Source organism: Lithobates pipiens, unplaced genomic scaffold (assembly GCF_037356315.1).
Source record: "Lithobates pipiens isolate NorthernLeopardFrog02 unplaced genomic scaffold, aLitPip1_a1.2 Scaffold_22, whole genome shotgun sequence".
NCBI lineage: Eukaryota > Metazoa > Chordata > Amphibia > Anura > Ranidae > Lithobates > Lithobates pipiens.
In genome coordinates this window covers 300,307,647-300,321,392 of record NW_027507784.1, presented here as the reverse complement: position 1 = coordinate 300,321,392, position 13,746 = coordinate 300,307,647, and the positions used below count along the sequence as shown (strand labels likewise).

General features: G+C 43.7%; 1 protein-coding gene across 2 annotated transcripts in view; it reads right to left on the bottom strand.

Moving 5' to 3' along the window:
* The window catches only part of CCNF (cyclin F), a 42,986-nt gene extending 31,339 nt beyond the window's left edge, over positions 1–11,647 (bottom strand). For both annotated transcript variants that reach the window (XM_077449229.1, XM_077449230.1), the window contains exon 1: positions 11,484–11,647. In XM_077449229.1, the coding sequence (XP_077305355.1) occupies positions 11,484–11,496 (13 nt within the window). In that variant the 5' untranslated portion in view covers positions 11,497–11,647. The remainder of the gene's footprint in view (positions 1–11,483) is intronic.
* Positions 11,648–13,746: the final 2,099 nt, after the last annotated feature.

The following is a 13,746-nucleotide window of genomic DNA, read 5'->3' as shown; positions in this document are numbered from 1 at the left end:
ATTCGATTTTAAGGTTTAAAAAAAAAAAAAAAAAAAAGCAGAGTTGTATAAATCAAGGCATGCGTCAATACACACGCCGGCACCAAATCCGTCATTGCGGTGTAATGGGACTGTATTCCGGCAGCTTTATGAGCTCCAACTGACTGCAGTATCAATGACTCAAACATCGATGTTTTCTTACACTTCTTTGACGCGTACAAAATGTACTCCCAACTTCGGCATTTAGTCCCCCAGGCACAATAATGTGTCCAATATCTAGTTGGTCTCTCTAGTGGTCACAGGTGTCAGCAGTCATTTAAAATCCTGTGCTGTGCCAAGAGACCGACTGTCAACACAGTGCTGACAGCATCGATCTCAGAGGGCCCCTGGTGGAATGGCACAGGCTTTTGACTATGAGATGCCTCAGATTTCAAAGTTTATATCTCACCAGAGGAACAGTTAATGGAATGCGATTTTTTTTTAAACACAAAGGCTGCACAAATACCATTTGACATAAAAATTGCAACAACCGCTTTTTCTTTAGACCCCTTTCACACTGGGGCGTTTTTCAGGCGCTTTAGCGTTAAAAAAAAAGCACATGTAAAGCTCTTGAAAGAAGCATCATCTGCAATCCCAATGTGAAAGCCCGAGTGCTTTCAAAACTGAGATCCCTTTCACACTGGGGCGTTTTTCAGGTGCTTTAGCTTTAAAAATAAATAAATAAATAAATAAAAAAAAAGCACCTGAAAGAAGCCGCAACTGCAATCCCAATGTAAAAGCCCGAGTGCTTTCACACTGAGGCGCTGAGCTGGCAGGGCATCAAAAAAAGTCCTGCAAGCAGCTTCTTTGCAGGAATACACCACTCCTAAAGTGCCACTTCCCATTGAAATCAATGGAAAGCGCCTACAAAACACCTGAAAAGCGCCTGCAAAGCGCTTTTGGCAGCAGTGCTTTTAACCCTTTATTTGGCCACTAGCAGGGGTTAAAAGCGCCCCAATAACACTCGAAAAACACTGGTAAAGCGCTGCTAGTTTAAGCTGCGCTTTACGAGCGTTTTTCGGGCACTGACATTGTGAAAGGGCTCTTAAAGCACTTGGGCTTTCACATTGGGATTGGAGATGAGGCTTCTTTCAAGAGCTTTACAGGCGCTTTTTTTTAACGCTAAAGCGCCTGAAAAACGCCCCAGTGTGAAAGGGGTCTAAGTGCTTCTGCTAGAAAAATAAAAAAGTAGATGTGTGTATATAGATAGAGAAATGTTTGGGGATTTTGAGTGATTTTATAGCATAGATAGATTTTATATCTTCTCTGGCTATAAAACTAAACTCCAGGCACAAAAATGTGTGTCTATTATATATATATATATATATATATACACACACACACACACACACACACACACACATCTTTGCAAACCCAGATATTGCCTTGTAAAATGTAGCAGTGACGTCACTGTGCTGTACACACACACATTGTGAAAGGGCTCTCTGCTATATTTTTAAAAATGCAAACCTTTACAGCCACTTTAAAGGGCTCAATCACACGCGTTTTGATCTCTGAAGAGTGATTTACATTTGGACTGCCCTTCAGAGAGGAGGGGTTGTATCGCCTCCTCACTGCTCGTTTCAACCCCTTGAATGCTGCAACTGTGTGCGGCACACGAACAGCCGACCCCCGCCACTTTGTGTGATGGAGGCTAAAGAGAAGGGAAAGTTTATGGTGCCACCTGCCAACTCAACATGCAGCGATGCACTGGCTGTTTTGTTTTAGGAGGGTGGTAAAACCATGGCTCAACTCCCTGTTTTTACCTTCCACATGTATGAACGCAATCAAAGTGAAGGGATTGTTTCCTGATAGCTCAGCCAACCTTGTATTGCTCCAACATTTGTGGTCAACAGATATGTGCAGAGCAGATCCAGGTGACCGCACACACCTGAACCAGAGCAATGCCAACACTAGAGATTCATATCCTATGCAGAGCATCGCAATCATACAAATAGAATGGTACAAGCTCTATACAAGCCACTCCGATTGTACATTATTCATGAAAGCAGCTGGTCCTCCTCCCTCCATTGTCCCCACCATATGCTGTCAGTTATACATCTCTACATTTAAAAGGAAACGCATTCTTGCGGGTCATGTGAGTCTGCTGATGGCATGCTGCCAGCGGATATCTAACACCCGTCTGACCTACCAGTTACAAATGAAATGTGCAATGTGTGGGCTCACCAATATGAGAGATGGGGAGCTTCCCCTTCCAGATTTCATAAATCGAGACGGAACTTCCCCATGCCAACACTCTTCAACTGACGATTACAGCATGGCGAGCTTGTGCTGCCCGAGCAGAGAGGTGGGCTGTCTGCGACACCAATAGCCCCGATCATATCAAATACATGATGTACTTCTACTGTATATTATTTTACTGTCTGCCAGGCTCACACAAGGGATTATAAACAGCAGCACCTGGGCGATTTGAACCGTGGGCAGAATTGTGGCAAAATGCAGGACGTCTCTGCAATGCCATCATTTCTCAACGGCATTCTGCCACGATTATCGCATGGAAAAGTCATAGGAGACGCGTCGCTCAAAAAGTTCCGAAACGTCTTTTTTGCGACACTCGATTTTGAGCGCGTCAAATCACAGCAAAAAACAGCACTGCGTTTGGAGTGCCTGCTGTACTTGTATGAGAAAGTATCATGTTCTCTTTGTATTGCTTCCTTTATGTGAAATCCCTGGTGTTCCTGCCAGTCCCCTTGCTTTGCTATTAAAAACTGACCACACTAAGCAGGAGAGCACAGTGTGTTCAGTTCCCTAGCTATGCTGGGAACTCTCTCCTCCAATGATCAGACTTGTCCTGACACGCCCTTGCTGCACAGCCCCCCCCCCCCCCCCCATGCAGCTGAGAACAGAGGGAATGTGATCACTTATAATAAAAAAAAAAATAAAAAAAAGGGGGGGGGGGGGGGGAAGTATTTATATATTATTTTTTTATATCTATACACAAATCTCTTGTATTTCATTTCTATTTTAAACTGAATGGGTTGTTTTACAAGGCGATTGTTTACAATAACTTTAAATAGTAGTTCCACTTTAGGCAGCCCATAGATTGATTGAGTTCAGCAGGGACTAGCTGAGATTTGGTTTGTTTATGGGCAGGCTGGTTGTACCATAGTCGAGCCATTGATCGACTTAAGTACAACCAGCCTGTCTGTTTTTTTACCTGCAATTACTGCTGGCAGCTCTAGCCCCTAGCACTAATCATTGCGTTCTGCTGGCCGGGAAGGCTTCCTGCAAAACCACAGTAGTGCAGTGGTAGGGATTTGGAAGGAAAGCAAATTGCTTCTTTTCCCCATCAACACAGTCAGTCCACTTGTGGTGGAAGGAAAGAAAATTGAAAAATCCATGGCTTGCCTTACCCAGTTTATCACTTCTACAGGCTCCCTGCACACTGGAAGATTGGCCCACACAGCCTCCTCTCTAAAGTGCTCCGGTGGTCCCAGCCACTGTGATGTCATCAATTAGCCACGAGCTCCGCACTGTAGGTGGGGATATCATTGGACTGCCCATAAGTGGAAGCATCAGGGAGAATATTGGAGTGGCAGCTGCCAAGGGAATGGGGAAACTGCAATATGCTAGTACCCAAGGCATCATTGCAGTGATGGTGGGTCGGGATGGTGGTTGGAGGGGGGAGGGCCTAACTCCAAGCACATTTTTTTTATTATTCCTTTTAACGCTGCGTTCACACATATGCTATGCAACCAGGAACCAGCGCAATTCCTGTGTGGGTGCCCACATCGCATGTCACCCGCTGCGGTTGTCAGATCGGTTCACATATCACAGTGTGAACCATCAAATGGTACAGGAATCAGATTGCATAAGTGTAACACCCATGTGATCCCATTCCAGTGCGGACCAAAAAAAAAAAATTTTGGTGCAAATGCGATTTTAGCAATAGTTTGGCTAAATTTGCATCGCACATGTGATCTTCACAGCAATGCGGTGCAAATCGCATGCGATGTCTGTGTTCACACCTGTGTGAACCCAGAAAAATACCCAAGGCATATAGAAGCAAATAACCCTTGGAGTGATGGGGGAAGTCTAAGACCCCCATACACACTATTAGATTTTCTGCAGATTTTTGTCTTCAGATTTACCAAAACCATGTAGCGCAAGCGCCTGATTGCATACTCACTAAGGGAAACAGGCAGTGGAGCCTTGCGGTTTCACTGCCCGTTTCCTACGGCGCATGCGCGAGTCGCGCTTCCCTTTGTGAATGGAACACGCTGTGTTAGGAAACACACAGTTCCCAGTACGCCCCATTACCCAGAAGACAACGCGAGGAGGGGAGAAGACCGAAGATCACCGTGGAGTAGGAAGAGGCAGATTAGGAAGACTACTTAGCAACAGGGATTTCTGGTAAGCTAAAAAAAAAAAAAAAAAAAATGTTTTTTTCACGTTTTTTCTTCTTTAATGAATGTTAATGCTGTTTTTTTTTTTTGTTTTTTTTTTTCAGGGTGGCCCTCCACTTTAAGGTTTGACCTCATAGTATGTGGTTTTGGTAATTCTAAAGACAAAAATCTGCAGAAAATCGATTAGTGTGTATGGGACCCAACTCCAAGCAAATTTCCTTTGTTATCCCTTTAAAGCGGTTTGCTTGCCTGTAATGTCTAAGGCCGGCATCTGATAAGAAATGACTCACTGCTGTGATGACTCAGTTCTCTAAACTGCATAGCTGACAATTTTTTTTAAATGCTTTTTTTTTTTTTTTTTTTCAAAGAGAAACAAAAAAAAAAAAAAAACACTCCACCTGCTGGTTAAAGATGATACGATTTAAAAAAAAAAAAAATAAAAAAAATGGTCCTTATAAAGAAAACGTGCAGAAACCAGTACAAATTCCATGAGTGCACTAGCAGGGGGATTTTCTCACCTATTACTCCAAACTATCACAAGCATTTAAAATAAAACAATGAATGGAAAAAGCAGCAAAAAAAATAAAAAATAAAACCCTTTACCTCACTGTTCAAATGAATCACTGATATCACTTGGGCTCACCATGGCACCCCTGGATACTGAGGATCCAGCATAGCATTCTCCTGCAATTTGTCTCTCTGTGAAAGCGATCTGAGCGGTTCATGTGCTGATGGACCGCATTCAGAAGCGGCGGGAGGGGACACACTGGAATCGCATCACATGGGTGTTCACACCCGTGTGATCTGATTCCTGTACCATTTCACAGTTCGCACTGCGTCATTAAAGCGGGGTTCCACCCTAAAGTGGAACCTCCACTGATCGGATCCCTCCCCCCCTCCGGTGTCACAATTGGCACCTTTCAGGGGGGAGGGGGGTGGAGATACCTGTCAAAGACAGGTATTTACACCCACTTCCGGGCATAGACTCCCGTGGGAGTCTACGCCATTTCCTGTCCTGCCGCGCTGTCTGCTGGGACACACACAGGTCCCAGTGACAGCGCGGAGAATTGCTATTGCGCTGCGCGACTCGCGCATGTGCAGTAGGGAACCGGGAAGTGAAGCCGATTCACTTCACTTCCTGATTCCCTCACCTAGAATGGTGGCGGCAGCAGCCGAGGGCCGAGCGATCGATCGGCCTAGGCTGCCGGCATCGCTGGAACCCGGGACAGGTGAGTGTCCATTTATTAAAAGTCAGCAGCTGTAGTATTTATAGCTGCTGGCTTTTAATATTTTTTTTTTTGGTGGAATCCCTCTTTAACTTTACATAGACACCCGAAATGGTTGTCAGCGCGACCCGCCTGCGATTCAGATGTGATGCGGGAACCTGAAATGGGTTTCCCGCATCTCATCCGGGTGAACCCAGCCTAAAAGAGATCAAAAAAATTAAATGGAAAGTGTAAAAAAAAAAAAAAAAAAAAAAAAAAAAAAGAAAAAAAGGGGGGGGGGGTGGGAATGAAAGCACCCTGTCCCTCCGCTCTCAGAAGTGAACGCATACACAAGTCGTGCATGCATATGTAAACGGTGTTCATACCACACATGTGAAGTATTGCCATGAACATAAGTCGTCTCTCACACGGAGTCTGCAGTAGCGTCACTCATTTTAGCCGCGTTTAGCACTGTTTAAGCCACGCTTTAAACCCCCAAAAAAAAGGGGTTACAAGCACCTGTGTTGCTGTGCTTCCGAATCGGTTTTCAGGAGCTTTGAAAGCGCTGCCCATTTTAAATGGGCAGGGCGTTTTGGGAGCGCCAAATACAGCGCTGCCAAACCGCCCCAAAAGATGCTGCTTGCAAGACTTTCCCTAACAACCTGCAAGCGCACCACCCAAGTGTAAAAAGTCACACTGAAATTAATAGATGGCAGTTTTCAGCGCTATTTCTAGCGGTAAAATGCCTGAAAACCGCCTCAGTGTGAAAGGGGTCTTAGAGCGAGAGCAAAGATTCTCGCACTAGACTTCCTCTGTAACTCTAAACAGGTACACTTTCAAGTACTGTAGTTTGTCGCCATTCCACAAGTGTGCGCAATTTTTAAGCTCAATAAACTGGGGTATATATTATGTTTGTTTTGTTTTTAATTGTGTTGAATTTAATTGTGTTGAAAAAAAAAAACACTGCGCAAATACATTTCGACATTAAAATATAATAAATTATATAATTTATTACACACACACACATATATGTATGTATGAATGTGTGTGTAATAAAAAAATATAATATATATTATATATATATATATATATATATATATATATATATATATATATATATATATATACATATACACACACACACACACACTTTTTTTTATTCCTTTAACATTTAAAGCGGTTCTCCACCCTAAAGTGGAAGTTCCACTAATCTGATCCCTCCCCCTCCGGTGCCACAATCGGCACCTTTCAGGGGGGGGGGGGGGGGGGGGAGGGGGTGCAGTTACCTGCACCCACTTCCGGGACAGACCGCCGCAGGCGCCCCCCCCCCCCCCTGTTGCGTTCTGAGAAACACACAGTTCCCAGGACACAGCGGGGACCAGAAGAGACGCGCAGCGCGACTCGCGCAGTAGGGAACCGGGCAGTGAAGCCGCAACGCTTCACTTCCCGATTCCCTGACAGAGGATGGCGGCGGGGGCAGCAGAGAGACGAGCGATCGCTCGTCATCTGCCGCCGACATCGCTGGACCCTGGGACAGGTAAGTGTCAATTTATTAAAAAAGTCAGCAGCTGCAATATTAGTAGCTGCTGGCTTTTAATATTTTTTTTTTTTTTGGTGCAGAACCACTTTAATACATGACAAAAGCATCCCGGAGCACTATTGGTTAGCTAAAGAAACATCAACGCATATGAAGCTAGCTTTATTATATAAAGTTTGGGAGTTCTAAGTAATTTTTGAGCAAAAAAAAAAAAAAATGATTTAAACGCCTGGTCTTCAAGTGTTTAAAAGATCAAACTTTCTGGTCTTTATGAGTTAGGTTTCTTATATTACATTAAATAGCATTCACATGTATGGCGCGCACAAACGGGTGCAAAATGACGCCGTCGTGCTCACGGCACCATTCATTGTTAACAGCAACCCAAAACGCAGCAAGACTCAGATTTTTTCGTTTGAAGCTCAAGGAGACGCACGAGCCTCTTCGCCACATTTTGTTGTGTGGGGCAAACCACTAAAATGAATGGGCTGCCCTAGGCGTAAAGTGCAAAAAAAAAAGAGCATGCAAACGTGCGAAACCCGATGGCGTAAACGGGGGATAAATCCAGACTGCTGTCAAAGAAACATTTAGGAGCCACAGCTTTGTTTTTTATTTCAGTTTTAGTAAATGATGTAAAAATGTAATCAGTGGGATTCCTATATTATGATCTATAGTGAATACGGCCCACGTGACCCCATACATACCATTGATGAATGAGCACACCCTTCCAGGAAGAGATTTACTCATGATCCCCGAGCCCTCCCCGCACACCCAGACCAGCTACTGGCTGCCAGTAAGTTTACTTTCAAACCTCCCCCGCCCAACACTCGCAGAGCATTCACAATCAATTAACTCCCCCCAATCCACAAAAACCAACAATTGTACTCCACGTACTCTTGCCTATTTACATCTGAATCCAGAGACAATGACCAAAATACCAGCAGACTCCATATGAAACTCCCAGCCCAAAACTCAGCCTAATCAGTTACTAAATGTAGTGTAAAAAGATCGCACCTTTTTATACAATGATCACACACACTGCACAATTATCTGGGCTTTTTACATAAATACATCACTCACCCTATTGTAATTTTTTTTTATGCAATCAACACAAATCTAGTCACTTTTAATACAAAGATTTCTCACATCACACAATCAAGAACACACAACTGTACTTTATACAGAAAGATTACAGTTTATTGTGTTATCTCATACACATTACACAATTTATTGTACTTGTGTTTTCAAAAACGATTGCACTTTTCATATTAAGAAATTATATATATATATATATATACACACACACACACACACACACAATGATCTCACACAAGCTTTTGTCCTTGTTTTATATAAAGATCACACAACTGTACTTCATACATGAAAGTTTTCACATATCACACAATTGTTTTTGTTTTATAGAAAAATCTCACACACTATACAATTCATTGCACAAGATCACATACTTTTTCCATAAGGATCTCACACAACTGTGTAATATGTGGGATCTTTAAAAGTACAACAGAAATTGTGTAGCGTGTGATATTTGTGCATAAAGTATAAAAAGTACAATGAATTGAGTGGTGTGTGATCTATGAAAGCAACTAAATACAAATTACAACAAATGGTGATATTTGTCAGATCTCTGTAAAGTAATACACAATAATCCCTCGTTCACATTGGAGCAATTTTGTCTAGCAATTTTGCCAGGTCAAATCGCAAGAAAAGTCGCACCCTATTGCCGACAGTCGCATTGTTCAAATTGGTTCGACTTTGAGCCTCGCAGTGTTGTACCAATTTGAACAAGTAGTTTGTTTGGCGATTTCGGGTGCAACTTGCATAGACATCTGTGCATGAAGCCGCACAGATGTTTTCCCAGGTTGCACTGATGCGCGACTTTGAAATCGTGCAATTTCAGATGAAGGCGCACGATTTCAAAGACGCAGTCAAAGTCAACAAGGGCTAAATGATATGTACGAGATCTCTGTATATAAAAGGTTGTTTGTATGAGATCTCTGTATATAAAAGTACACTAAATGGCGACATATATGAGATCTTTGTATATAAAAGTACAATAAATGGTGACATGTATGAGATCTTTGAATATAAAAGTACGGTACAATAAAAAGTTTGTTTGTATGAGATCTCTGTATATAAAAGTACACTAAATGGTGACATGTATGAGATCGTTGTATAGAAAAGTACAATAAAAAGGTTGTTTGTATGAGATCTTTGTATATAAGAGTACACTAAATGGCGACATATATGAGATCTTTGTATATAAAAGTACAATAAATGGTGACATGTATGAGATCTTTGAATATAAAAGTACAATAAAAAGGTTGATTGTATGAGATTTCTGTATATAAAAGTACAATAAATGGTGACATGTATGAGATCTTTACATATAAAATGCAATACAGAGCTTTGTATATAAAAGTACAATAAAAATTGTGAGACATGTGTGGGATCTTTTTATAAAACAATTTGTGTTATTTTATTTATATACAAACCACACAATTTTCTTCACTTTTCATACTAAGATCACACACACACACACACAAAACACACACACACACACACACAAACACGTCAATTTTTTTCCTATAGAAAGATCTCACAGTTTATTGTACTTTTTATATACAACTCACACATTTAATATCACACACACACACACAATCAGTACAACACAACAATTACACAGAGCTGGAAGACAGAATTCTCAGATTGTTACACTACTATGTAAAAAGAAACAATGTATCGCTTCTATAGGAGGAGAAGTGAAGTGATTGGACATGCTGGGACCTGAGTACTTTAGTAATGGAGGGTCTTCCAGTAGAAGGAAGAAGTAGGGGGGCTTCTGGGAGAAGTGCCCAGTAAGTAATGCGATCCCCTCCAGGCATGCAGCCAATCAGATGTGACAAATCTGGAGAGAAGCTGCCCCTCCTCCTCCTCAACTCTCCACCAACTTTGGAGGGAGATTTAAACTGCTTAAAGCAGGAAGTGGCTGGTTATTGGGGCAGAGGGCTGAGCACAGCAGGGGGGGCACAGACAGGCCACACTGTGGAATTCCAACACTTCATTATAGGAGTTTGTATAGATCCATCACCCCCCCAGCCTCCAATATACATTGTCATACTAAAGGGAGGGAAAAGTTTACCAACAGCCATCAACCTGTCGCTATAAAGGAGGGAACTACAAGTACCAGGAATCCCTGATATAGTGTAGAGACATGCTGGGACTTGTAGTTCATCATGGCTCATTAATACAAGATTTTCAATCCTCAGATCTGCACCCCCCCCAAATCATATAATGATCCTTTTATATCTTTAGTCTGAAAATGGGAGGGAACAGTTTACCAATAGGCATCAACTTGAAGGATTTACAAGTATCAGGAAGCCCTGACAGAGGATAAAGAGTCATGCTGGCACTTGTAGTTCATCACAGCTCATCAACATATATCATTTACAATACTGAGATCTGCCCCCTCCCCCATATAAATGATCCTTTTACATCTTTATTCTGAAAAAGGAGGGAAGTCCACCAACAGACATCAACCAGTCACTACAAGGGGAACTAGAAGTACCAAGAAGAAGCCCTGGCACAGGATACAGAGAGACATGACAGGACTTGTACTTCCCGAGCTGTGATGTATGGGAGGAATACAAGATCATCCACGGTTATCAGAGCAGGATATACACCCAGCTGGCCATACACTATGCAATCTCACCGCACAATATTTTAGATTTACCAAAACTAGGAAGACAACCCCCCCCCCCCCCCCCATCAAATCAGCCAGGCTGTTGGAAGACCCAAACAAGATTGTAAAATCAGATTTTATAGTATTATTATTGGAGGGGCAGTTAAAAAGTGAGATAAGGAACCCCCAGCATAAAAGAGAACCTGTCATCCGAGATCTCTTACTAAACTCTCCCTGCTGGACATCAGAACTCCAATTATAAATGGTAGAGGAGTTCCTATAGCTGGGGAAACTTCTAACCCCAGCAGACCCTACACTATGCAATCTGATTGTACAATCTCTGGTGCCTGAATGTGTAATAAATGGATTGGCAAGATTTGTCCTGAATCTATGGGAGATCGTACAGTGCATCATCAATCTTCAGTATATTAATACAATCAGATCGTACAGTGTATCATCAATCCATAATATACAGATACAATCAGATCGTACAGTATATCACCAATCTATAATAGCTGATACAAACAGATCGTACAGTGCACGATCGGGTTTAGCAGAGGAGATCCTGGGGATAAATAAGAGGAGCTGTTTGCGCCCAGTTTGTAGTTGAGTGTCAGCCTATCCCAGGGAATCCCCATATACAGACGACAGCCACTTACCGCCTCCCTTCATCCTGGTAGGTGGGTGGGTGAGGTAGATGGATGGAGAACAGGGTGCAGCGCGGCCGCCTGGTCCAGCAGTCAGATTCCGGTGTAATGATCTCCCAGCCGGGCCGCGCTTCCACCACCGCTCAGGCCACACCCCCTCCCCATTGCCATTCACTATACTACTATGAAAGCTTCGCCACGCCCCCTATCCTGCAACTTAGACTATCGCTGCACGCCAAGAAAGGGCGGAAGCGTTTCTATGGAAACCCAGCAGAAATCCCGAAAGCTTTACATTTGAGACTATCACCTCGGCGCGCGTTCACAACTAAACACACATATCGGTGAGACAAGGGAGTGGATGCTCGCTGTACCGGCTGGTGCGCTAGCACCGCTATATCACGTAATTCGGCGCATTACTGCGCGGCGTGCCCTTAGTAACCATGGCGGCGAGGCGGTCCACGCCGAGCAAGCCACGCCTTGTCCCAGAGGGCAGCGCGTATTTTTTTGAACTTCAGGCAGACTTGCTGGTATTGGCCCGTGGGAGATGGGTGGGCCGGACCTGTTGCGTGCTGGCGTCACGTGGTGCGCCCAATCAGAGGGAAGCCGGAAGCGGCTGAGGTTATCTGAGGACTGAGTTGTACTCCAGCACGCGCTAGAGTGAGCCCGCGAGGAAATTCGAAACACGCTGGGGTTCTGATTGGGCGGGGGGCGGGGCTCGGCTCTTTAAACTGGGAGGAGGGGCCTGAGGCTGGTTCTGCGACTTCTCGGTTACCATGGTAATGGAGAGGGGAGGCGTGGAGACATGTGCAGTCCAGGGAGTGTATAGGAAAAGACAGACCCCTTCCTCCAACACAGGGGACCCTATAGACCAGGGGTGTCCAAACTACGGCCCTCCAGCTGTTGCAGAACTACACATCCCATGAGGCATTGTAAAACTCTGACATTCAAAGACATGACTAGGCATGATGGGAATTGTAGTTCCTGAACAACTGGAGGGCCGTAGTTTGGACACCCCTGCTATAGACCATATATATATATATATATATATATATATAGAGATAGATAGATAGAACCATTAGGGCCCATTCACACCATATTGATTGGGTTGTGCTATGATAACCCATAGTACATTTACTGCTACAGGGCGGTCACACTGCGCAAAATCACACACATGTTAACCCCTTCCCAGCCAGTGTCATTAGTACAGTGACAGTGCATATTTTTTAGCCCTGATCACTGTATTAGGCTGCATTCACTCTACAGCGTACAGAGCAGATCTGCCCACGATGTGAAAACGCTCATGTGTGAATGAGAAAATATGGAACTCGCATTTAAGATGCCATTCATTGGAATGACCCCTCAAAATCGCAGTGCAGCTCTGCCATGCGATTAAATGTGCTGCAATCGCGGCAACCCGCATGTCACCCAAAACAAGTTCAGGAGCTACTTTGGGGCACAATGCGTCCCGCGACGTGGGTTGTCGCAAATGAACAGCATCTCAAATGCAAGTTCCCATGTTTTGTCATTCACACATCAACGCTGTCACTTTGCGGGCAGATCAGCCTCCGATTCACTGTTGAGTGAATGCAGCCTAATGTCCCGTACACAAGAGCGGAATTTCCGTTGGAAAAAGTCAGATATGCATTTCTGCCAGTAAAAGATTGAGAGCAGGTTCTCTATTCTTCAGTCGGAAAAAGTTCCTATCGGAAATTCCGTTTGTCTGTATGCAATTCCAACGCGCAAAAGACCACGCATGCTCGGAAACAATTTGACGCATGCTCAGAAGCATTGAACTTAATTTTCTCGGCTTGTCGTAGAGTTATATGTCACCGCGTTCTCGACGGTCGAACTTGCAAGCCAAACTTTGGCGGAATTCAGACGGAAAAAAACATCCAAGATTTTTCCGATGGAAATTCCGCTTCTGTGTACAGGGCAGTAGGGGTTGATTTACGAAAGGCAAATCCACTTTGCACTGCAAGTGCACTTGTTGCATTCGCTGTAAATCTAAGGGGTAGATCTGAAATGAGTGGAAGCTCTGCTGATTTTATTATCCAATCATGTACCAGCAAACATTCTGTTTTTTATTTTCCTTGCATGTCCCCCTCAGATCTACAGCGACTTTACTTCCAAGTGCGCTTGTAGTGCAAAGTGGATTTGCCTTTAGTAAATAAACACCTAATGCTGCATACACACAATCAGACTTTCTGGCAGACTAGGTCCGGTGGACCGGAATCCGTCAGACAATTCGATTGTGTGTGGGCACCAGCAGACTTTT